The following is a 25,602-nucleotide window of genomic DNA, read 5'->3' as shown; positions in this document are numbered from 1 at the left end:
GTGTATACATGCCCACTTTAACTCACACACACATACACACATCATACATAGAAGAAAGTCAGTGACAGAATTGTGTTTAGGTATCCTGAGTTTGGTATGTAAATCAGAGGCTGCATGAAATAAAATGTAACACCTGCTTCACCAGAACAATAGGATTTTACAATTGTAATCATGAATTACATGTTGAAGGGACACTAGCCCACTTGAGCATGTAGCTCTGGCAGGCCTTGTCTTTCTCCCCAATTCCCTCTACCTTGTTAAAAATGTTAGATTATATTCCTAAAGTTAGCCACCAAGGCCTATTATTTGGTGACTTTTCCTCCTGAGGCTGACTACCAAGGTCTGCTTATTAATGTTCAGCAATCAAAAGCCCCCTTTGGCTCACCCAATTAACATGCCCAATCAAAATACATCACACATTCTAACACAGGCTCCCCTTTTTCTCTTCTCAAAACTTACACCAGCAAGGTCATTTGCTGCCTGAGTCAGAAAGCAGCCACTTTAACTTTTCTTCCCTGTTTAATAAAGGATCTCTCTGAAAAAAAAAAAAAAAAAAGAGCACTTGCGGCTCTTATAGAAGATCTAGGTTCAATTCCTAGCATACAAATGGCAGCTCACGGCCATCTGTAGCTCCAGTTCTGAAGGACCTGACATGCTATTCTGGCCTCTGAGTGTAGTGCACAGACATACATGCAAACAAAGCACCCACACACTTAGGATAATAAAACAATTTAACTTTAAAAAAATCACTGAATTGCACAACTGAATTGGGTGAATGTTATGATGTGTAAATTATAACTCAAAGCCACTCTGCTTACTTGTAAAACAAAATGACACCTAGGAAGAGGTGTTATTTAAATACTGATTTCTGGAAAGGCCTGACCTGCAGAGCCAAGCACTCACATTCCCAGAGAAGGACAAGTCGTGTACATTGATACAGATTTGGCCTCTTTGCTTTATATTCTTCCCTAACCTACACCAAAGGGTCACACATTCCTTCCATGTCAGTTAGCAGACTTGGTGCCTTTTTTCCTAAGGTCAGTTTTTAACCGTGTGTCATTAGGATCACTTGGATCTTGAAGCTGTCATCTGACAGGCTAACTGCTCTCCCATAGTTATGGCTATTGTCAAGGTTGCAGAAGGAGAATTTCAGGTCTCTTTGCAAATAATAGATGTAACTCAAGATAAAAATCCCTCAGTGGCGCCTTCTCTGAGGACTTCCTCAGACTTAAAGATCTCCTGACTGCCCAGAGTGAAGACTCAAACTCCTGTCATGAACAGGGTCACCTTGGGGTGGGAGAATCTGGACTTAGGCTCTGGAGCCAAATCACCTGGGTACAGCTCCTGAGGCCCTATTCCCACAGTTCCAGAACTGTCCAAATGTGTAGCATTAGGTTAGTTACTTGCCCTTTCTGGGCTCCATTTGCTTGCCTATACATCAAGATATCAGGAGACTATTCCTGGGGAGACACAGGAACACCAAAGGCACCATTGAGGCCAAAGAAAAGACCCATCCAAGACCAGCTGGGTGAGCCAGTGAATTTCCTGACAATACTCACAAGAGTGTGGGTCACTCAAAGATAGCTGCACCATCCCCTGGGAAAGTTATAGGTAAGTTTACCAACTACAGTGTAGTCCCAACACAGTCGATTGTTTTTCTCTTGTATAAACCTTGGGCATGGTGGTGGCCTTAGGGATCTGAGAATGCTACTAAGTCCTGTGAGCCCTTCCATTATCCTTCCACAAGGGATCATCAATGGGCCCCATCCTGTGAGGGATTCATACAGGTGACCAGAGCTACTCTGATTCAAGATGGAGGCCATGCTCTACCTGGAAGAAACAACTATACTGCATAAGCTTAATAACACAATCTATAGCTCTTGAAGTGTCATAAGATGCATGACAATAATACATGCCACACATTTAGGCAGTACCTGATACATGACAAATGCTCAGTGGATCTCTTCTGATTTATCTCCTGAGTACACTCTGCTGTTGCTGAATGCCCTGGATGACTATCCATCCTTCCTAGAATAAGGACCACCAAGGCATCACCTACAGTACCCTGAATGGCCCTGCTCCATCACCCTGTCCATTCAGACTTCTGCCATTCTCCTGCCATCTGTGGTCCCAGATCCTGGCTTTTGCCATCACAACCACCTCCATGGTACCTCCTCCTGTTGTCCCAGTGAATTCTGGCTCATCATCCAACATCTGCTCCTCTTCCAACTCCCCTAACATGCACACTACCAACCCTATTGTCTTTCTGCCCATGATGTCAGCTGCCTTCATGCACAGCATTTTGAACAGTTGCTAAACACATTTAGTTAGAGATTGTTAGATTAAGGTCTTGTCTTCCAGGTCTAGACAAAGATCTTTATCAAGAAAGGCACTATGTTTTCTTCTGATGGTATAGCACTACAAACCACACACCATAGTGGCTGAGGGGATCTATAGAGTGAGTGAATGAATGTTTTTTTGTGCTCCCATACCTCCTGCACTGTACAGTGCTTTACTACCACCCAACATGGCACTTTCAAACCCATTCCAGAAGTAGTCTGTGTGCCCTGAGCAGGAATTTCCTACCTCAGACTCTTGTTTATGATGTACAAGGACCTGGGTTGCTGGCCAGACCCTCTATCTGGCATGGGTCTGTTTTTGCTCCATGTATTTGCCACGTACTCCATGAAGCCAACATGAATAAACACAAATTAATTGAGTAATTGGCTGTGTATAGTTGACTAAAATGTCTGTGTGTGCTGTTCCTTACCATAGACATTTTCCATGAGATCCTTAGTGAAGTTTGTGAGCTGGCTCTGGGGGAACAAGGTGGCTCCAGCATGGTCAAGGTAGACAGTTCCTGAAAAAGGTAAATCACAAATAAAGCTGCAGGTTCTTCTCCACCATCCATAAAGTAACCCTAGTTATGTTATATAAACCTGACCTGTATGAACACGCTTGTGATAAGATATTGTTACTGATTTATTAAAGCTTGCCTGAGGATTCAGAAAGCAAAGTCAGCCACAAATCATAGAAGCCAGGCACATACCTTTAATCCCAGCAACCAGAAGCTAGGATGTGGTGGTATACACCCTTAATCCTAGGACTCAGGATTAAGAGATGAACGGATTTCTGTGTGTTCAAGACCACCCATATCTACACTAGAGTGAATCAGTCTAAAAGAGAGTTATAGCTCACACCTTTAATCCCAACATTAGGAAAGTATGTAAGACAGAAGCAAGGTCTCAGAGAGGCATTCATATTTCAGCCACACTGAAGATAGGAGCATTCATGCTCCAGCCATGTTGAGGAGAGGTTACAGTCCGAGGCCTGGTGAGAGCTCCTGGAGACAGGATCAGCCCATTAAGGCTGAGGTAGAGGTAAGAAGCTAGTTGCCAGGAAAGGTGAGCCCTGACCTTCCATTCCCACACTGCTCCACTGTCCTCAAGCCTAGACTCACTAGTAGAGCTTCTGAGAAGATAGAGGGTAGAAGCCACCCTTGCAGCCTCACCCCTGAAGACAAAGGCAAACAAACTCAAGACAAGCTGGAGATACTAGGACTTGCTGATCACATTGGCAGAGATCAAAGGATTAGTGCTTCACTGTGGAGTAAGGATGCAGGCAGCAAGCCAATGGCATAAGGCTGACAAGGGGATGAATTGGGGCAACTTCATGGAGTAGCATTTGGGCAACATCAGCCACACATTAAATGCAGTCATTTTGCCCCAACAATTTCTTCTGCGGATGTATCTCATGAGACCTAGGATTTTGCAAAATGACCTGAATGTGAAGATATCCAATGCAACATTATAAAAATCACAAGACTGAAAAAGAAATGGCCATTAGCACGTATTTCAGGTAAGGTTGGTCCACACCTATCTTCTACTTCAAAAGTACTGACATGAGTTGGAGCTGGCATGAGATGGGGCCAGAGCTCAGTTGGTAAAGCCTTTGCCGTGAAGGCTTGGAGATGTGACTTGGATCTCCAGAGTCCATGCTTGTGATGCCACCAGTGGGGAGGCAAAAGTAGGTGGGTGCTTGGGGCACTCTGACCAGCCAGTCTAAGCCACAAGCCCCAGGGTGATGAGAGACCCTGTCTCAAATAAACAAGGTGGGGAGTACCTGAAGAGCCACAGGTTGACATATGCTCATAACAAGTGCTCACACACACTTGTGAACCTGCACATGCACACATGAAAGCACAGGCATTCAGGCACACAAGCACATACAGTACTCAGATGAAGCAAACTGTGTGTGTGTGTGTCTGTGTAATGCAGAGTAGATTTGTGTTTGTTTTACCACAGTTTCATCAAGTTATAACCCACATACCATAAAGTCCATCCTCTGTAAGTGTACAACTTAGTGAATGTAGTGTGCTTACATCACCTAATTCTGGAACATTCTCATTCACATCCCTCCGAACTCACCATTATTAGTCATATTTCCACACCCTGAAGTAGTGTCTGAAAATGAGAAATACTCTGTTTCACCTTCATAGGAAAGGGGGGCATATATACATATATGCATATATGTATATGTATGTATACACACACACACACACACACACACACACACCAACATAGACAACTGCTGGAGGAGCACACTAGCGTGACAGTATAACAGCAGGTGGAACCCAGGGGACACTCCTTGGCTGTTCATTTGTCATCTTATGAATCTGATGCCATTGAAATATATCACCTAATCTCCCCTCCCCCCCAGTGTTTTTAAAGTGCTTTCTTGAACACCCATGTTCCAGATGGCTCCACACCCATAGGTATGTGATCAGCACAAATTGAGAGTTTAGTGGATGATAATAGTAGTAGTAGCAATAGTGATAGTAGTAATAAATAGTAATAAAAGAGGATGCAGAATTTGGAGGGTAGGAAGGTAGAGGTTGAGCCTGGGAGGAGCTGGGGGAGAAGTAGAAAATGAATATCACCAAAATACATTATATAAAATTCTCAAAGAATTAAAGACATCCTTTTAGAAATGGTCCTTTTATTATTCATCGAAGATTATAAAATAAAAATTCACCAGATAAAAGAAAGGCTTTGGGCATCCAATGGTCAACGTACTAAGATGTTCATATGAGAGCTGGGGTGATGGCTTCTTGGTTAAGAGCACTGGCCCGTCTTCAATTCCCAGCACCCACATGGTGGCTCAAAACTTCAGTCCTAGAGGATCTGATGCCCTCTTCTGTCCTCAATAGGCACCAGGCATGCATGTAATATGCAGATATATATGCCATACAAAATACCCATACATATAAATAATTTTAAATTTTTAATTATAATTTTAAAAAGATCTTCAGGTGAGGATCCTATGCATTGTGAGACCCAGGCTCTGAGGAGCTCTGTGCATCTTGCCCAGAGTCTTCCAAAGGACAAGGAAGCCATTCAGGAAGAGCCTGCTTTGTTTGGCTTTGGTTCAACAGTTAATCTTGTAAAAGAAGGCAACTGAGTTAGGTGAACCAGAGCTCTGGCCTGAGGAAGCCAACAGTGCAAATCCAAGTGAACCAGCCAGAGTCCTAGCTCACCCACCAGCCATTCTAGACCCCTGTTCAGACATTTACAAGTAGGATGGCAGTAGGCATTTGACAGTTCCCAGCAGGATGCCTGGAACACAGCAAACACGGTTTTCAGAGTGAATAAATGCGGGCAACCAATCCAAAAGCCAACTAGCATTAGGCCTTGCAGAAAGGGAAGTCAAACACTTTTTATTTTCTTTGACATACTTGGCTGTTCCATTAGTCGTCTGCTTCTAAGAAACTAATATTCAGAGACAGAGAGATATAGAGGAGAGACAGGGAATAGATAGAGGGGAAGGAAAAGCGAGGGAAAGGGAAGGAGAGAGGAGAGGGGGAGAGGGAGAGAGACCACAATTTTCTCTGGGTCAAGCTCCTTTAGTCGTCAGCACCTGATGCTGGAAGAGCTACCCAGGCCAGAGCTGAATAGTCAGGAAACCCCTATCCAACTAGTTAAGCAAAACTTTTCAGCTCCTATAGTCTATACATTTAATTGCTCAGAGTGCCAGTTGTTAAGCAGGTACATTTTCAACCCTGCAGAAAATCTTCAGGGAGGGGAAGAAGAGGTAGGGGCTAGACCACTCTGGTTCAGTGAGTTGGTTGTTACTCCCCAACGTCTCTCCAGCTTGTTTCTATGGAGAAAAAAAAAAAAAGTGAATATGCTCTAACATCTCAGAGGTAAGAAATAGTACTTGTTTAGGCCACAAAAGTCTACTTCAGGGATGGGGAGATTTATGAGTGCTCACCACCCAAGTCTGAAGCCAGAGTTCCATCTCTTAGATGGGTATAAAACAGCTGGGCATAGTTGTTCATACCTGTAATGCCATGGCTGGGTAGGCAGAGATGGGTGGAGTTCACTGGCCAGCCAGCCTACACAGCCAGAAAACTCCACACTAATGTGAGACCCTGCCTCAAGAAATAAGGTAGAGAATGACAGAGGAAGACACTTGTTACACCCTCTTGTCTCTGTACACAAGTGCACACACATAAAACGTATTTCAGGCCAAGCATGGTGGCACACACCTTTAATCCCAGCTCTCAGCAGAGGCAGATGATCTCTGTGTGTTCAAGGCGAACCTGGTCTACGTGGAAAGTTCCAGGCCAGCCAGGACTACACGGTAAATAAATTTCTCTTTTCCTTCCCACCCCTTCTCTCTTGGGGGGAGGGTGTCTATCCAATAATTCGTCCAGGGAATTATCTAAATAAATACCTGACCTGTCTGGGCGTAGTGACTCTCACCTGTAATCCTAACCACTTGGGAGGCTGAGGCAGGAAGTTTGAGGCCAGCCTGGGCTGAATAATGAGTTCTAGGGCTGAGTAGAGAGTGAAACTGTCTAAAAGTAAACACATACATACATACATACATACATACATACATACATACATATAAAAACCTACATACTATCACTGTGGGTGTTCAAGAGCTTTAAGGGCCAGCCTGGAGGACTTGCTGCTCCAGGCTAATGTCAGGTTTGGGTGCTGTTCTCTGAGGGGAAGGAGTGGAGCCAGCAGGAACTTGAACATACCTATATGAAGCCTTGAGGGTGTGAGAGATCAAGATTGGAGGGATTTGAGATTACAGAACTGTGACACCGAAATAATCATTCACTGGACTCTGGGACCTGCTTCCGAAAGAGGGGGCCTGCTGCCCTCAGCACCTGTGGGTATTGACTGCAGACTATTTCTGTTTGGTAGGAAACTCCCCTAGTAAGGGCAGAGTAGGGAGAGAGGGATGAAGGGAGGCAGCAATGAAGTTAAGGGCGGGTTCCAGGCAGCACAAAGCACAGAAAAGAATGGGGAGAAATGTGCAGGCATGTCCCCAAAGGGTACTTAGTTACTGCTCCAAAGGAGAAAAAGCCTAAAGTGCCACGGTTCTGCCACACACAGCGGGGCAGACACCCGAGGGATCAAACTAACCCCTGTGTGTGGCCCATGACCTTTCTGCTCCACAGTGGGTTCTGGAAGTTTGATGAAGTGCCCGCTTCCCAGTCAATTCCTGACTAAGGGCAGGTACTCAACCTGCAGCAGTGGGCTAGGCTCTGCTACACCTGCAGTTAATCTGAGCTTAATATCCAACTCAATCAACAGGTTTCATTTAGTGATCCCAAAGGGTGTGATCCCGTCAGACTCAAGGGCTCTCAGGCGTGTCCAGTTAAAGCTCAAATTGCATGCTTCTCTAATTCTTCCAGTTTCCCAGCAAGCTAGAGCTCACATAGAGCATTGTTCTGGATACCAAAAAGATAAAAATGAGGCTCGGTGCCAGGCGAGCTTAGGACACGCCTTAAACCCAGAGCTCAAAAGCTCAAGGCAAGCCTCGACTACACAGCGAGTTCAAGGTCAACCTGGACTACGTGACTACATAGAACCCCGTTTAAAATACCAAGAGGAATAGTAGTAGTAATGTTTCGGAAAGAATACACACAGGACATTATTACGGAGAGAGGGGCGTGGCCTCGCGAGGTCTGTCAGTCGATTGATCACCGTCTGTGTGTTTTTCGCTGCCACAGAATCACTTTTCCAAACAGCGTGCAGTGGCCTCCCGCGCACCCCTGGCCCCATGTGGGGCATCCGAAAAACACCTCTGCTCAATATTCTGAATTGTGTGAGCTTCGCTGCGATAGGGTCTTTAGGGTTGGGTATTATCTCGGCAATAGAAGCGGGCAAAGAAAACCTGTTTGAAGCGTGAGGTGAGACTGCACCACGGAGCAGTCTATGCAACAACTATAGCAAAAGTCTTGCTACTGCGGAAAGGACAGCGGGAAGCCGGCTACCCAAACAGTCGCTCACAATCTTTCCCAAACTTTCGATTCCCAAGGAGTCCATCTCGTCTTGGTCTTCTAGCCGGGATCAAGTACAAAGTGCACCCCAAATGAGACAGAGCGCCTCGCACGCAGGTTCCAGCCCCTCGTTGTCCCCGCACCCGTCCCTCACCTGCTAGGCGGCCGAACTCCAGGTCCCGCAGCTCTCTGGTGCTGCGCAGCCCGTAGCCGTGGGCCAGGCGCCCTGTGATGGCTTCTGGATGGCGCTGGAAGTCCGGGGACTCAGGTCCCCGCTCTGCTGCCCCGCAAGCCATGGCCCGAGCCTGACGTCTGAGGGGTCCGGGCCACCCAGCCCGAGAAGTGCGCCAGGCCAGGAACTCCGCCGAGCCGGCAGTGGGTGACTCGGGTCCCCACCCAGGGGCGGCGCCTCGCGGGCCAGCCTCCTCTCAGCGCGCTGACTCACTGAGTGCTTTCACTTTGGCGTGGCCTTTGACCACCTGGAACAGGACCCAGCCACGCACTTCGCGGTCTGACACAACCCCAGCACTACTCAGGTGACATCCAAGACACCTGGGCTGGAGTCCTGGAATATCTCCGTGCCACTGAGACAGATGGAAGAAACAACAGAATGCGTGGCTTCTCGCTGGACATATGTGACCCCCCCCCCCCGGGACCCTGGCCCCATGAGCTTGAGACCCGCAAGGGAAGGACACTCTGGCTGCTGCGATCGCCAGCGCTCCGCGTTTCAAGGGAAACCCGTTGGACTGCTTGATAAACTCCCTGCGATTGTGCAACATCGGAGCCCGGAAGCTCTAGCGTGACCCGGTCAAGGGCTGCTGATGGACCGGGCTGTCTCCTGCACCCAGACGGCTCAGAGTACAGCGACTGTGTGCCAGAGCACTGCTGGGAGAGCCATGCAAACCCACCAGCTCGCGGGGTGGGGAGGGCTGAGAGGTGACCGGTGTGCTAAGCGCCGGCTAGATCTGACTACGAGAATTGGGAGGTGGTTGGTTGTGCAATCAATCCCTGGTAGTACGAGAAGACACCGTAAGGCATCACTAGGGAACACGCTTCTCAGGAATTACATGTACTATGGCACTAGGAAAAAGACTCACATCCCTGCATAATGGAGAACCCAGACTGAGGCCCAGAAGTCAACAGCTGGGCGACCAGATGGGAAGCCACCACACCCAAGTTTGAAGCCTGGGTCAAAACCAGCCAGCCACTCCCAACCCGATGTCCTGGATTAGGGCCAAAGCTATAGTGGGATGGGTGGTGATGGTAGAGAAGCCTAGCGGTTAAGTGTGCCTTCTGGCTTGGGCAGACATGGCCCGGAACAGTGAGGTTATGAGGTCCAGATAGTGTAAAGTAATGGGATTCAGGGACAAGTGGGGTCCGCATGAGTGATTTAGGGATTGGGAGGCAGGGGGCTCAGGCACAGAGAAACTATGGGGTGCTCCAATCAGGCCATTTAAGTGGAAATTGTGGTGACTCAGATGGAGAAGCAGCTCATTTGCCAGCAAGCCCCAGGAGACCCAGCCTCTCCATGTTGGAGGAAGTTGGGGGGGAGGGTCCAGGCCTACCATCATGAATCAAATTTCCAGGCAAGCTAGCATGAAGTTTTTGGGTGGGTGTTTCCTACAAGTGTGAATTTGGTTTAGATCATGCAAGTAATTCTGTACATCCACCTAGGTATTGGGGTGGTTAGGAAATCAGAGGAGGGTCAGTTGAGCAACGGAGCAGCTTTCCTTCCCAAGCACAGCAGTTTGCTGCAGTAGAACAAACTAGATGGCAATGGAAAGAAAGAAAAAACAGGAAGCTCCCTCCCCAGAGGGACTGGAGAGGCCTTTTCTGTGTGTGGAAGCTGGAAGGGCATCTTGGAATCATGAAAAGATTGGGAACAAGGGTCCATTATATTTATATCCATAATGTAATGTTCAGAACAAAAGCTAAGAGTCCAGAGAACATAGCCGGCAGGCTCCTCCTGGTGCCGTTTTCCTGGGAGTTGAACTTCTGTATTCATTCAGAAGCTACCCCTCCTCTCTTCCTTCTGTGCCGGGACATCTCACCTCCCTTCTGCTCTTTGTCTCTGAACTCTAGACCACCAAGAAGGGGAAAGGATATTAGTCATTCTACATAGTAACTGATGGGTAACATTGGAGGATGCTTCCTGCCCTTTTATTTGCCTTAGCAAATTGATACACCCCTAATTCTGTAACAATGCATCCTTTTGGTGGACAAAAAGCCATTCTGGGGCTAGGGGTGTAGCTCCATGGTGAAGTGTTTTTCAGGCATGGGGAAACCCTGGATTAGAACCTCAGTTACCAAGGGGGTAGGAAGAAGAGAGGGAGGGAGATGGAAACCAGAGAGAAGACAGTAGAAACTCTGACTCAAAAGCCAAAGTGTCTGGGGGCATGGAATTCATTTCCCAGCTTCTCATTATACTGAATATAGCCAGAATCCTAAATTCTAGCCAAGGATATTGGACAGAGCTATGTGGACTTCAAGAAACTCCTAGTTAGGGAAAGGTCTTTCTCCTCTTTTATAGCTGGAATGCAGAGGCCATGACAGGCCAAGCAGCTGGCAGGGGGCAGACACTGGGCAAATTTAAAGTTTGAGTGTCTGGTGTTGTTGAGAAATTTCCTACCCATTCTGGATTGCCTAATGTGAGAAATTCTTGTATAAAGGAGAAAGATAATTTTTCATTTTCTTTCATACACAGTTGAAGTGAAAACCAATTAATACTTAATATTCTTTCCATTCACAGAGATGAAGGGAAACTTTGTGAGCCCAGATGCAAAATCTCATCCACTGATTCAAGTGGAGGTTCTGAGCTGCACTTAGGTGGCCTTCAGGAACACACAGAACTCAGTCAAGGCAATCAGCTGGACAGTCAGTGGCCACCAGCTGGAGGGAGCCCTTGAGAGAGCTGACACAGAACCCAGGAGGATGCCTCCCAACTTGGTTCTAGAATAGGTCCACTGATTGGGTTCAGGGTTCTCTAGACCTCCCAGAGCACGACCATCCATTCTTTCTCTCCCTTCCCTCCAGCCTCATGGTCCCTGTCATCCAGGATTCTTGCTTGTGATGTCAGGGGCTCCAACTGAGCCACCTACAATTTGTTAGAAGGGGACAGATTAACAAAATACATCCTTTGGTATCACAACTATGGATTTGCCCGTCATACCTTTTCCCGTTTAGAGACTATACAGGGAATTTTTAAACATATAAAAAGTTAGTATAATGACCCCAATGTCCAGAGTGAAGATACCTGTTTTAGCTTAGTGTCCAAATATATTTTATTTGGGTATTTCTAAGGCATGCCAATTAACACCCAGGAAAAGGGTGTATATGAACATCTTTTAAAACTGTGGTTAAATATACCTGCCATTGTAAGCACCAACTGTATTCAGGTTTCCTGTATGCTCATTGTACAATCTCCAAAACCTGTTTGTCTTGTGATGTGCCCATCACACAACTCTCCCTTAGGCTCCGGTCAGCACCACTGTACTGTCTTTAGGGATGCTTTCTCTGGAGCTAGGATAAGTGAGTCACATAGTGTCTGCCTTTGTAGCTGGTCTATTTCACTTAGCATGAACCCTCAGAATGTTAATTGTTGTCTTAGGTAGGGTTTCCGTTGCTGTGAACCATGACCATGTGAACAGCAAGCTTTTTTTTTTTTTTTTTTTTCTTTCTTTTTTTCTTTCACTTTCTCATTAGTCTGTCTTTCACAGCATGCATCTGGATCCCATTCATTTCCAGTCCCTGCATATCCACCCTCTACCCTTGCATGGCCTGCCCCACATAAAATTTAAGAGAAAAAAAGGGGGGGGGGATCTTGTCATGGAAGCTGTAGTGTGACAGTGAATCACAAAGTAAATCCTTTTATCCATCCATCTTTACCTGCAAGTGTTCATCATTGCAAAGAGTCATTGGTCTGGTTTGAGGCCTCTGGTTTCTACTACACTCTCGATGCTGGGCCCTTACTGAAACTCCTTTAGGTTACCCACTGTTGCCCTGTGTTGTGAAAATCCTGCAGCTTGGGTCTGCAGATCACAGATGAGGTGGATGTTGGGGAGGGCTCTGAGCCTGGGTAGTTGCAGGGTTGGACAGGCTGCCAGCTCTCCCCTGTTTTCCTGCATTGCCTTGGTGAGTCTGCAGCAATAAGGGGCAGGGCCAGTTCTCGGGCTTTCGTGTGCTCAGGGTCAGATCTCCCACACCTACCTACACCTTCAGGGCCGGCTCTACTGTGTCGCCCAGGCATGGTGTAGAGGTCACTCTCCCAAGTGCTACAGCTGATGAGGGGCAGGGTCAGCTCTCCGACCTGCCTCAGGCGTTGATGGGCAGCAGGCATGGGAGTGGGGCGGGGCAGGACATCTCTCTTCTGCCCATTCTGCCACATGACAGGTGAGCAATGCGCTACCCCATGCTAATACTATCTGGCTCGCCCACTCCTCTGCCAATGGGGTGGCTCTATTGTTCTGCCCATTCGAGGTTTAGGGACTGCTCTCCAGAGTGTTACAAGACCACAGCAACTTATAAAGGAAAACATTTAATCGGGGCTGGTTCACAGTTTGGAGGTTTAATCCACTATCTTGAAAACATGACAGCATGCAGAAGAAACATAATACTGGACGAGCTAAGAGTTCTACATCTTGATCCACAAGCAACAGAGGCCAACTGACACTAAGCATGGCTTACAAATACATGTGATGTCAAAACCCACCCCCAGTGACACACTTCCTCCCCCAAGGCCACACCTCCTATGGGTCAAGCATTCAAACACATTAGTCGATGGAGGCCACACCTATTTAAACCACCATACCCAAGCTTCAGTGTGAAAATCTCTGCTCTTTTAAAGGCTGGATACTATTCCACTAAAAATGTGAATGTGTTTATCCATTACCAGACGTAACGCTCCTTCTCTAGACTGTGTGGCTACACAGAGCTCCTTTAACACACTGGTATAGTGTTTGATCCATCTATTCTATCCATCAATGTATTTTTTATGTATTTAAAGCTAAGTTGCCCACCCTCAGACGGCTCCTCTGGGAAAGGCATTCAACAGCAAGCCTAATCACTGGAATCTGTCCCCAGGAGCCACATGGTGGACTGAGAGACCTGACTTCAGGGAGTCATCCTCTGAAGTCCACTCACATGCTCACAACACACGTCTACGTGTAATGAAATGTTTTAATTCCTCTAAATACTAGTTTATACACCAATGACTAGGGTTCAAGTATTTGATTTTATTTGATTTTTCAGTTTTTTTTTTTTTTTTTTTTTTTCTTTCTTTCTTTTGAGACAGGGTTTCTCTATGAAGTCCTGGCTGTCCTGGAACTAGCTCCATAGACCAGGCTGGCCTGGAACTCACAGAGATTTGCCTGCCTCTACCTCCTGAGTACTGAGATCTAAAGTATGCACCACCACTGCCCAGCCAGAGTCATTTTTGAAAGGCCAAAAGAATGGGCAATATGGCCCCAAAAGCGCTTACAAGGAGCTAGGCATGGTGGCTCACACATGAAACCCAGCAGTTGAGAGGCAGAGGCACAGGGAGACCAAAAGAGACACTTACAGAGCTGGGGAGTTGGCTCTAAGGTTAGAAGCACATACTGATCTTGCAAGGACCGGAATTCCATTCCCAGTACCCATGGGCATTGAACAGCCACCTGTAACTCAAGCTCCAAGGAAATCCAACACCTCTGGGCTCCTTGCATACCTGCATTCACTTGTACACACCCACACACAGACACATACACATAACTAAAATATAAAATCAATTCTTTTTTCCCCCAGCACATGCAGTGCTGGAGATGCCTCCGTAGTTAAGAACACTGACTGGACCTCCATTCCCTGGGGACTTGGCCAAACCTTGGTTGAATGAGCTTTCCCACTTCCTGTGGTACTCCCAGTCCTCCCTTCTAGTTCACTCCTATTCCCTTGTGTCAGTACCCAGAAACACTCTCTATGTGGAACCCCAGTGACCACACAGGGCTGGCCTCAGGTTAGATGATTCACACTATCCTCCCTGTCTGTCCTCCATGACACCCTCTCCATTCTTACCCTCAGCTCAGGGACAATGTGCTTACAGGTTTCCTCCTCCCCCCTGAACTGTATTTACAGTAGTTCAAAGACAGCCTGGGCTACATAGAGTTTCAGGGATACACAGAGAAACTCTGTCTGCAAAGACCACACACACACAAATAAGGCCCAGAGAGTCAGAGATACACAGATATACCTCAAAATAATATCGGACCTATACAGTAAGCCCACAGCCAACAACAACCTAAATGGAGAGAAACTCAGAGCATTTCCACTAAAATCAGAAACAAGACAAGGCTGTCTACTTTCTCCATATCTATTCAATGTAGTCTTAAAGTCTTAGCTAGAACCATAAAGACAACTGAAGGAGATCAAGAGGACATAACGAGGAAAGGAAAAAGAAATGACATAATTTTATGTGTAACAGACCCTAAAAACTCCACCAGAAGCTTCTACAGCTGAAAAACACCTTCAGCAAAGTAGCAGGACACAAAACTAAATCACAAAAATTGGTATCCTTCCTGTATACAGATGACAGACTGAGGAAGAAATCAGAGAAACAATACCTTTCATAATAGCCTCAAAAAATACCTTGGGGATAACTCTAATCAAGCAAGTCAAAGACTTGTACAATAGAAACTTTAAAACATTGAAGACATCAGAAAATGGAAAGATGTCCCTATTCTTGGGTCACCAGGGTTAATTCAATAAAAATGGCCATCATGGGCTGGAGGGATAGCTCAGCCGTTAAAGGCTAGGCTCACAACCATAAATAAAAATGGCCATCATGCCAAAAAGTAATCTATAGATCAAGACAATCCCTATCAAAATTCCAATACAATTTTTCTCAGATATTGGAAAGACAATTTTTAACTTCATATGGATAAACAAAAAAACCCAGGATAGCTAAAACAATCTTGAATAATAAAAGAACTTCTGGAGGCATTACTATCCCTGATTTCAAGTTATACTACAGACCTATAGTAATAAAAACAGCATGGTAAGGGGAAAGATAACCTCAGCTTGACAATGTATCTGCTTCCACCATGGAAATCCTCATTTACCTTCCTTCTTCACATTCAATTTGCCAGATGACCATTTTCCAGGAGGGCTGTGGTGAGTTCCAGCCTTGCAGCAGTCCACATTTCTCCCAAGCTCCCACTAGTACAGGCTTTGCTCAACCCAATGTCTCCAGCTCCTGTTTCCCTTTGCAGTCTCCCTGATGACACATACCCTTGGATCTCATGACATCAGCTGTCACCTAAACTCAGATCGCTTACTGTCCAGCCCCTAATTTTACATCTGGAAATGATACTTGAAGCTTTTAAAAGAAAAATCTCAATGCCTTTCTTTAAACAAAGGAAGGGAATGGCTATAACTCAAGCTTACAACCACCGATCAAGTTCCAGAATACTTGGCAGCTAGCAGGAAGAAGAGGTCAAGACACCACTTTGTGTGGTGTGCTTATTTCGAACACTCTGGGCTTCTCTGTTATTTCCTCAATCTGCAGACTCTGAAGATGATAAATAAGAAAACACCCCAGAGAAAGTGCTTTGCACACGTCTGAGTGTAGCAGTTACATGATGAAAGTTCACCATCTACTGTGATGACGCTGACAGGAAGAGGACCTGCAGAGGCAGGGTTTAGTGACTGTCCTGACTGGTGGTCAGGTGCCTCCCTCAGTCTCTTGCTTCCTGTCCCATCATGTGACCTCCCTTTTCCAGAGACATTTCCCACTATTGTCATCCCACCCACAAGGCCCTCACTAGCACCAAGCAGATTCCAGGGCCATGCTCTTGAACGCCCAGAACTCAGAGCTAAATAACCTTTTTTCTTTACCTAGTACCTTCCTCTAGCATTTTGTCATAACACAAAACAGAGAGAGCTAAAGACTCAACATAATGCAAAATCAGACAAATCTGGCCATGAAGAACAAATGTTCTTAATCTGGAACACATAGAGGTAGATCCAATCATCTCTGACAGCATGGATAAGGTTTCTGGGTGGTTGTATGTGTACTATATAACAAGGGAAAGCAACTATGGCCTTCAGGGGACAGGAGAAGAACTAAGACCCAGATAGGGAAACTCATTCAATCATGAAGGTTTACATAGCATGCATTTTAAGACCCATCAGGATTGGTAGTGGTCGAGCCTGCCAGTGCACATCTGTTAACCCTGTAAATCTTCACAGTGTGATCTTCGCCACAGCTTGCAAAGTGCAGCCACTCGATGCCCTCTTGCCGCTTCCCAGCGTTTCTACTGCAGCTCTTCCATGATATCCTTCTGATACCAAGTGCATGACTCTGGCTGCAAATGACACAGAGACATCAAAGGTCAACACAAGCCATGATTACAGAGTACCCCACTCCAAGTTCGTCTGCAGTGATATAACCAGGGCGCCCGCACAGCTGATATGAGAGGATAGAAGTCTAACACTCCAGTAATTTTATTCTACAATGAAAGTATCTTACTCTATTTGCTTTTCAAACAGACTAACAATACTTTACTCTCTGGCCAAAAAAGAACAAGAAATAATACATTTCTGCTACCACGTTTTAAGCATCAGAAGAATGACCTTTGTTTTGTTTTTTGTATAAGGATTTTTGTAGCCCGGGCTGTCCCAGAACTCACTCTGTAGACCAGGCTGGCCTCAAAACCAGAGACCTGTCTATAGCTATCGACTGGGAGCAAGGATTAAAGGTGTGCGCCACCACCGCCTGACCCGAAAGGACTATTACAACTTTCAGAGGCTAGCAAGAAATCTCAGTAGGTAAAGGCACTTCCAAACAAGCCAGTAGATTTTAGTTCAACACCTCTGAGAATCCAACTCCTCCAAGTCAACCTCTAACCTCCACAGACCATTGCTTGTACATGCCCATACACAAACACATAAATACATTTAAATTTCTTAAAATCTAGTCTTTCAAAATAACATTACTGAATGTGTTTCAATTTTGCAACATATTTCAGGTTATTTTGTTCTGCTGACACTGCTGAAGAGATGGATGGACTTAACACCTTTACTACTAGGTAAAAAGAAAGATGCTGTAAAACCCTCAGTGACTGCACAGTAAGAGCCACAGCCTCAGGGTGACCTAACGGTAGGGTGTCGGGCAAGACAGTAAATTGAACAGAGCAGGTTCCTGCTCCCAAGTCCCCCCAAAAGCAGGCCTAAAACACTACCATTATCCATAGCTCCTAGAGAAAGTACAATGCTTTCCATGTCAAACTTGTAAACACACACTCAAAATGAATGAAGTCAAAAGCATAACTCCTACGCAGGTTTTAAAGCAGAAAGACTGAAAGAGGACATAGGGCACAGATCTCACCTTTAGATGGGCCAGTAGGTCAGCAGGCAAGAATGAAGTACAAGTCTGAAGAAAGGTGTTTGATCTGAGTGAGCATGAGCCCTTTCACTGAGACAGAGTACACAGACAGGATTCAGCCCAGTCAAGCAATAGTTTGGGGGATGGATGGGCAGCTACACACCTGTCAATGGTTCACTTCATATAATTTCAGAGAGTGAGGGCCCCCTGAGGCTCCCCTGAAGGTCTGTTGCCCCTATATAAGTCATGTTAACAGGCCTGATCTACTTCAGCTCAGGGAGTCATGTCCAACCCAGGAGAGATGTCATAGCTTACAAAACAGCCACAAGATGGTGCTGCTGTGTACAATGTTTTCTGAAAACACTCTAGAGGAAATGCTTCCATGCTATGCAGACTGTGACTTGAGTGCCTCAATGAGAGTCAATCTCCCTGTGAGGGGGAATCTGAAAAAGCAGTCACCAGTCACTTGGACACTGTAAATCAAAATGGTAGATTTAGTGTGAATATCAAGCTCTATATATATGGGTGCTGAGTTTTAAAAAGGCCAAGTCTAATTGAGTAACACACACACACACACACACACACACACACACACACACACACACACACACACACACAAAAACCACATTGACAGCTCTATGTACAGACAAGACAGAAGGAAGTAAAGGGGAAGGGAGGAAGACAGAAGGAAGTAAAGGGGAAGGGAGGGCAAGAGCAAGGATGTCAGATGGAAGATAGACGTTCAGGGCTGCTTTCTTTTGCAGCGAGTTAAACACAAGCTACTACAACAAGACAGACACATTTTAACAGCTACAAAGAGCACTAACAGAGACAGGCTACTCTAGAGGACATGGCTGCAAGGACCTCTCTCCTTAATCTCTCACACTCACCATGATACTGTCATCTAAAAAAGTATCTGAAGTTATACTTTAACAGTACAGACTGGGAAGACGGGAAAGCTCAATAAAATGAGACACAGAAAGCTATCAATGACTTCCTGAAAGCTTTGACATTAATTAAAAAACAGTTAACATTAACAATTAACATGTGCATAAAGGCACATTAAAATAGCCTCTGCTGGAATTAGGGATGTAGCTTAGCGGGTAGAATGCTTGTCTCACATGTATGAAGCCCCAGGTTCCATCCCAGCACCACATTTTTAAAAAATGGGTGTGATCCCAGAGTGTAGGAGATGGAAGAGAATCAGGGTCAAGAGACACCCCCCCCACCTCCCACCCTAGAAAGCAAAACAGAAGAGAGAGGAGAGGTAGTCATGAATGTCTGTGAAAGCAGTATGACAAAAACCAGCAATCTAAGTTGAGTAAACCAAAACCTGAGTCCAGCATACTAGCAAATGTCACAATAGGCTCTAAGTACTAGAGATATATGTCCCTCTCCAGGAAAATGGTCAGAAAATTGGCCACCAAAGACTGACCTGATCCTGTTTCTATCTAATCAGACAGATGCGAAGTAGAAAGAAAATACCTTGAAGTTGTTTCTATACACCGGGTCCAGTCATTGACTTCTTGATTGGTCTTTTGCCAGGAGTATAAACAAATTTTCCCATTCTCCAATCCGACTGCAACCACATATCTGTTTTCCAGGGAGAGAGAGGGCAGGCTGGTTCAGACAAATTTCTCTCATCTCTATCACCCACCTGTACAACCTCTGCTGTATCCTCCAGGCTCCTCTCTGCAGAGGATGCATGAAGATCCATGTGTCCTTAGCTTACAAAGCCCACAAGCTCATGTCTCCCCAGCAGGCTGTACCAACTCCTATTCTCCTGCTGAGAACCTTTATTATTTATTACAAAAGTAGAATTTAACATTCTAGGTAACAACCCACCACAATTAACTTCTGACTTGCAAAGTCTGCAAGAAATACAGACTCCAGAATATCTGTTGTTATGAATGTACTGGGTGCTCTGTATTCTCAAAAAGGCCCCAGAGAAAGGAAATTCCTTCTCACCAGGACATCAGTGATCAGAGCTCCAGAGCTCACAAAGCCCCTTACCCCATTTAACCCTTCCCCGCCTGTTTTGTAAGTCACTTGATTTGTAGACCAGGCTGGCCTCAAATTCAGAGATCCGCCTGCCTCTGCCTCCCAAGTGCTATGGTTAAAGGGTGCTGCCAGCACCACCACCACTGGGCTGATTTAAAAGCTGAGATGCTACTTAACAACCAAATCTGAAGAAACTGACCTTTGGGCTGGGTCCAGCACAGGGCAGACACTGACAGCTGTCACAGAACTGCCCAGATCTAGGATAGAGGAGCAGGGGCCAATGCTGCGTTCCATGAGGTCATTGTTGGAGTTGCACTCGCCCCAGACAACCACCTAGAACACAAATGACATTGGCAAGGTTTCTAGTGGTGTGTTCAAATCCCAGTAAAGGATGAAAACTATCTGCTCTGGGGTTTTGTACATCACAGAGGAGTGTGGCAGACATGGGTTGAGATCTCAGCTACAGAAGTGTATCCAGAGAGCATGAGTGTTATCTAGTGCATTTTGTAACACACAACATAGTTCCGATGCAGTGAAATCCTGCTCACCATGTCCTGGCTACAGATGCCACCCTCAGAACTTGCAACAGGGTTATTGGAGAGGGAACCAGGCCCCTCTTCTATACTGCCTAATGCTCAGGCAGTCAACCTGGCGATCAGGAGGACAGTACTTTGACAATACTCTACGTAAGGCACAAGGCTTCCCTTGGAGCCCAGGGCTCAAGGAAGTCTGTCTGGCCACAAAGAAATGGAGAAGAAAGCAGATGGACAAGCTGCAAATGCAGGACCAAAGCATAATTCTCAACAGAGGCTTTGGGAAGCACATACTTCTGAGATGCTGTAGGTGCAGTCGGTCTGTTTCAGCCACCCTGTACCCGGTAGTTAGGCAGATAGAGCCTGCTTCCTCAGCACCCAGCAAGGGACCCAGGAAGGGACCAAACAGCCAGTTTGGGAAAATGACTACAGACAGACTCATGTTTAACCTGGGTGTCACCAGGCCCAAGCCAACACTGTTTCGATTATCTGGAGTTTTCTCAGTAGAAAGGGAAGGGCAGCTAAAAGAAACACGACACCGTTCTAGCAGCCCTGGACTAGGAAATTCAGAAGTGACAATTTTAAAGAGCATGAATCCAGAGGGGCAAGCAGGAGCTAAGGGCAGTCCTTAAGCAAGAAGGAAAAGGGTGGGTGCAAACACAGAGCACTGCCTAACTTCTCCTGAGTTTTTCAAGCTTCTGTCACGTTCTGCCCCTCTTCTGTCACGGAATTAAAAGGTCCTAGCCTTTACCACTGGAAAATGGGAGCTGGGGCGACCAGACGGCTGAGTCTTTTTAAAGGTTTGCCACACAAACATGAGAACCTGTGTTTGATTCCCAGTGCCTGTATTAAAAATAAAACCCAAACCAGAACAAACAAATCCTAAGCAAGGCACTGTAGCGAGCCCAGCACTGATGAGGTAGACTGTATCACTGGAGGTGACTCAACAGACACAAAGAAAGCGCATCCCCATGAGAGTACTGGTCAGAAGACTAGAAATGGTGTCTCCGCCCCTGCTCCCCTGGGCTCTTACTCTTGACCAAGAGCTCATTATTCATTGCTTCTCTTGCACTGGGGCTATCTGATGAAAGAAACTGACCAAAAGGTCTTCTGATTATGTTTCAGAGAAATATATCTGTAGAGTTCAACAAGGAAAATCCTTCCAATGTACACAGATAATGGAGAAGTCATGAATGTGTAAACATCATATCAGAAAGGCAGAATAATGTGCTTTTAAAACATTATTTTACATTTTAAAAAGTATTATTTTATCTTTTATTGAAAAAAAATTACCTTTTTGTCTCGACTTCCAGTGAAAAAATACTTGCTATCAGGACTCCAGTCACAAGACCAGATGATTCTACTGTGCACGGAAGTTATCTTGTTGGTGAATGCAAAGAGACTGAAAAATGGGTCTGAGGAGAAAAAAAAAAAAAAAAAATACATAACCACACACACACACATTATACCCAGTAGAGCAAGCAGCTCCTTTTCTAACCTGCAAGGTCTGTCTGGGCGCCAATATCAACTCCAGGGCCACTTGACCCTGGGGGGGGGGGCAGGGGGACAAGGGGACACACACTCACCCTCACTGCAGTGCTGCCCTCACCCACGCTGCACGCTGGCTGCCCTCACCCACGCTGCCCTCTGCACGCTGGCTGCCCTCACCCTCGCTGCACGCTGCCCTCACCCAAGCTGCACTCTGCACGCTGGCTGCCCTCACCCTCGCTGCATTGCTGCCCTCACCCTCGCTGCACGCTGCCCTCACCCTCGCTGCATTGCTGCCCTCACCCAAGCTGCACTCTGCCCTCACCCTCGCTGCATTGCTGCCCTCACCCTCGCTGCGCCCTGCCCTCACCCTCGCTGCACACTGCCCTCTGCACGCTGGCTGCCCTCACCCTCGCTGCGCCCTGCCCTCACCCTCGCTGCCCTCTGCAGCAGAGTCCAGGAACCCACCCCTCACAAGGCTATGTGCACATGGCTCATGTTGCCCGCTCACTCTGGTGACTGACAACAAAAAATCTTTCAAGTATTCAACTAAAGGCTAATTTATGATTCTAAAAGAAGTCAGGGCTGGGTGGCGGTGAACACCTATAATCCCAGCACTAAGAAGGAGGCAGAGGCAGCCAGATCTCTATGAGTCTGATGCCAGCCTGCTCTACAGAGTGAGTTCCAGAATAGCCAGGGCTACACAGAAAAACCCTGTCACAAAAAACAAAACCAGAACAAGAAGTCTGGGGAAGATTTACCTGTACTCTAGAAGTAGCCAGATTTGCATATTAGGGGGAAAATACTGTAAGCAGAGAAGGGAATACATATTTTCCCCACTAATATTTAAGCAGAAGGCCTAACAGTAGCCTTCATATGAAACATGTATGTGCTTATGAAGAATCCAAGGACATTCAACAAATTAGCACCTGCATCATTTATACTACTTCAACCTTTTCTTTTTGTGTTTTTTACTTTATTTTTTAGCATTTGTTTATTTATTTAGGGGGTGTGTTATGTCCACATGTGCATATGCACACACAAGTGCTTGTTAGAGAACAGTTTGTAGGGCTTGCCTCTCTTCCACATGTGCGTTCCAGTGATTAATTTGGTCCTCAGTTGGTGACAAGCGCCTTTACCTGCTGAGCCATCTCAGTGATCTGGCACTTCAACTTTTGAAACCAAGTGCTACAAGTTAGGAAGCCACTAGTGATATCAAAGGAAAACAAACACTCCGAACTTATAGTGGCAAATCAAAGTCAAAACTTCACCCAATATTCCCAGTCTACTGAACGTCACAGCTTACACAAGTTGGCTGTGGAGTAGTGGCTTTCATCAGGATAGCTGCGGACCCACTACACACATCACACACTCAAGAGAAGATCAAGATTCCAAATCTGAAATAGTCCGTACCAGGGCCTATCACTTTCACATCACCATGAGGAATGAGCTGCCTGTCCCCTCACCTTACACACACACAAACAATAAATGAACAAATCTTAAAAGGAAAAAAACGGTTTGAATAAAACAATGAAAGCCGAGTGCTCCCCAGTTGCCCAAGAGTGCTGAACCCTCCCAGCCAGGAGGCTGTCTTCTCCCTGTCACCTTTCTCTTGATCTCACAGCTGCTCAGTGTGGACAGAATGGACGCGACAGCCTTACTGATAACCTTTGCCACTCAGGCTGCTTTACCGAACTCGGGTGAAGTCACATCCTGCCTCTTCCACAAAGACCAGGTTCGATCTCTGGACACAGCCAGTAAGAACTTGTCATCAGGTGAGAAGGCCATCTGTGTGACAGTCAGGGTGTGGAAAACAAGACTCTGCACTTGTTTCCAAGACACTGTGCTCCAAAGAATGATCGCTGCGTGTTCCTTCTGAGCTGCCTGCAGGACAGAGACGAGACAGTGATCATGGAAGCAGAATCGCCAAAAGAACGTATCTAAAACAGACGGTCTTCTGTAGATCTAGTTTAATGAATTTATCTATATAGCTCCACAGAAAGTTCCTGGGAGATGATTCATCAGGGACCCTGTGTAATGATAATAGTAGAACTTTCTATGACAACAGGTCATGTGTGTATTAACTGCAAAGGTTAACAGTTTAGAAGTCTACTCTGGTGAAGAAGGAGTCAGTATTACTGGAAAGAGGGTTACTGCACAATAACAAATAAGTAGACCAAGGAAGAGGAAGGCACCGTAACTATTTACAAACAATCTACCCACAGAGCTTCAAAACACATAAAATATAAACTGAAAGAAAATGGTAAATACCCTTAGTACAGTTAGAGATCTCAAACCCTACTCTAGACAGCATAAAGATTATAATATCATCTTCAATTAACCAGTGACTAAGTCACCAGGATGCTATACACAAACCACTCTTTCTAACCGAACATGAGATTTCATGAGATCTGATTTCACAGGATTCAAGTCATAATGAGAAACAAAAATAAAAATCAGCCATTGAATAATAACTAGAAAACACTTGGTTTATGAAACTAAATAATACATTTAAAAACAACCAAGAGGTCAAAGGTGATCAAAAGGCTGCAAAGTATTAACTGAGTAAGAAATACAATACATTACAATTTGTAGAATGAATGCCTTATTCTGGAAAAGCTAGTTCCTAAACTATGAGAACTGACTACAGCAGTGTGAGAAAGAAGAAAGATGCAGACAGAAGGTACACACAGACACAGATATGAAGGGGTTGTGGAAGGAGAGGTAATGCCAGTAGAAAGAATAAAAAGATGCTATCCATCTGTGGAGGTTTGCCCCTCATCGTCTGGGCATTTGACTGTCTGGGGGAGCTTAGGAAGTATGGGCTCACTGGAGGAGGGTTCTGAGGTTCCTAAAGGCTCTGCTTCCTGTTTATGGTCTGACATGTAAACTCTCAGCTATTAGCTGTCCTGCCACCGTGATGATGATGGACTCTTACCCCCTGGAGCTGTAACTCCCCATAAACCGTTCCTTCTATATTCCCTTGGCCATGGTTTTTATCACAGCAACAGAAAAAACAGCATCACTGGTGACTCTGCACCTACCGACATGATTCTAAGGGATAATTGTATAACTTAAAGGCCTTATTTAACACCCATTAAAGGATTCCCACACAATGTGTAGTTTGAATGAGGATGGCCCCACAGGCTCACAGATTTGAATGGGTCACCAGGGAGTGACACTGTGTGAAAGGATTAGGAGGTGTGGCCTTGTTGGAGGAAGTGTGCTACTGGAGATGAGCTTTGAGGTTTCAAGGGCTCAAGCCAGTCCCAGTGTCTTTCTTTTCCTGCTGCTTATGGATCTGGATGCAGAACTCTGAGCTTCGCCACCAGCCATGTCTGCCTGCATGCTGCCATGCTCCCTGCCATGATGAAAATGGCCTGACTAACCTATGAAACTGTAAGCTGGCCTCAATTAACTGTTTTCTTTTATAAGAGCTGACTTGGTTATAGAACAATAAGACACATAGTTAAAACATTTCCCATAAAAAACACCTCCATCAGTGTCTACCTAGAAAATCCACGAAGGCTTTATAAAGATAACTGGGGAGGGAGGGACTGGAGAGATGGCTCAGGGGTCAAGAACACTGGCTACTCTTCTGATTCAATTCCTGGTACCCACAGGATGGCTCACAACTGCTTCTAACCAGAAGAGAGAGAGCCTATGTCTTCTTTTGGCCTTCATAGGCATGCATGTATGTGGTACAAAGACATACATTCAGGTAAACATTCACACACATAAAAGAAAAATAAAATCTCAGAAAAAAAAAAAATACCAGTTTTTTTAAGCTACTCAAAGAGACTGTGGAAAAGGAGGTCCCTCCATGAGGCCCAAACTGCTTATGCCTCAAAAACCACAAAGAACTATACAGGGTTTTGAGTTTTCTGAGACAGGGTCTCATGTAGCCCAGGCTGGCTGCAAATCCC

At 45.7% G+C, this 25,602-nt stretch overlaps 2 protein-coding genes across 2 annotated transcripts in view; both read right to left on the bottom strand.

The window, feature by feature from the left end:
* Positions 1 to 8,669, bottom strand: part of Mocos (molybdenum cofactor sulfurase) — a 49,305-nt gene extending 40,636 nt beyond the window's left edge. The window contains exons 1-2 of the mRNA XM_051201977.1: positions 8,457 to 8,669; positions 2,771 to 2,860 (exon numbers count right to left, since the gene is read on the bottom strand). Coding sequence (XP_051057934.1) covers positions 2,771 to 2,860; positions 8,457 to 8,598 — 232 coding nt within the window. The 5' untranslated portion in view covers positions 8,599 to 8,669. The remainder of the gene's footprint in view (positions 1 to 2,770; positions 2,861 to 8,456) is intronic.
* A 7,577-nt stretch (positions 8,670 to 16,246) lies between these two features.
* Positions 16,247 to 25,602, bottom strand: part of Elp2 (elongator acetyltransferase complex subunit 2) — a 32,918-nt gene continuing 23,562 nt past the window's right edge. The window contains exons 18-22 of the mRNA XM_051202072.1: positions 23,368 to 23,560; positions 21,482 to 21,603; positions 19,855 to 19,988; positions 19,140 to 19,247; positions 16,247 to 16,635 (exon numbers count right to left, since the gene is read on the bottom strand). Coding sequence (XP_051058029.1) covers positions 16,449 to 16,635; positions 19,140 to 19,247; positions 19,855 to 19,988; positions 21,482 to 21,603; positions 23,368 to 23,560 — 744 coding nt within the window. The 3' untranslated portion in view covers positions 16,247 to 16,448. The remainder of the gene's footprint in view (positions 16,636 to 19,139; positions 19,248 to 19,854; positions 19,989 to 21,481; positions 21,604 to 23,367; positions 23,561 to 25,602) is intronic.

The sequence above is a fragment of the Phodopus roborovskii genome, unplaced genomic scaffold, assembly GCF_943737965.1.
Source record: "Phodopus roborovskii unplaced genomic scaffold, PHOROB, whole genome shotgun sequence".
Taxonomy (NCBI): domain Eukaryota; kingdom Metazoa; phylum Chordata; class Mammalia; order Rodentia; family Cricetidae; genus Phodopus; species Phodopus roborovskii.
The sequence above is the reverse complement of the archived record's forward strand: the minus strand, read 5'-3'. Positions and strand labels throughout refer to the sequence as shown.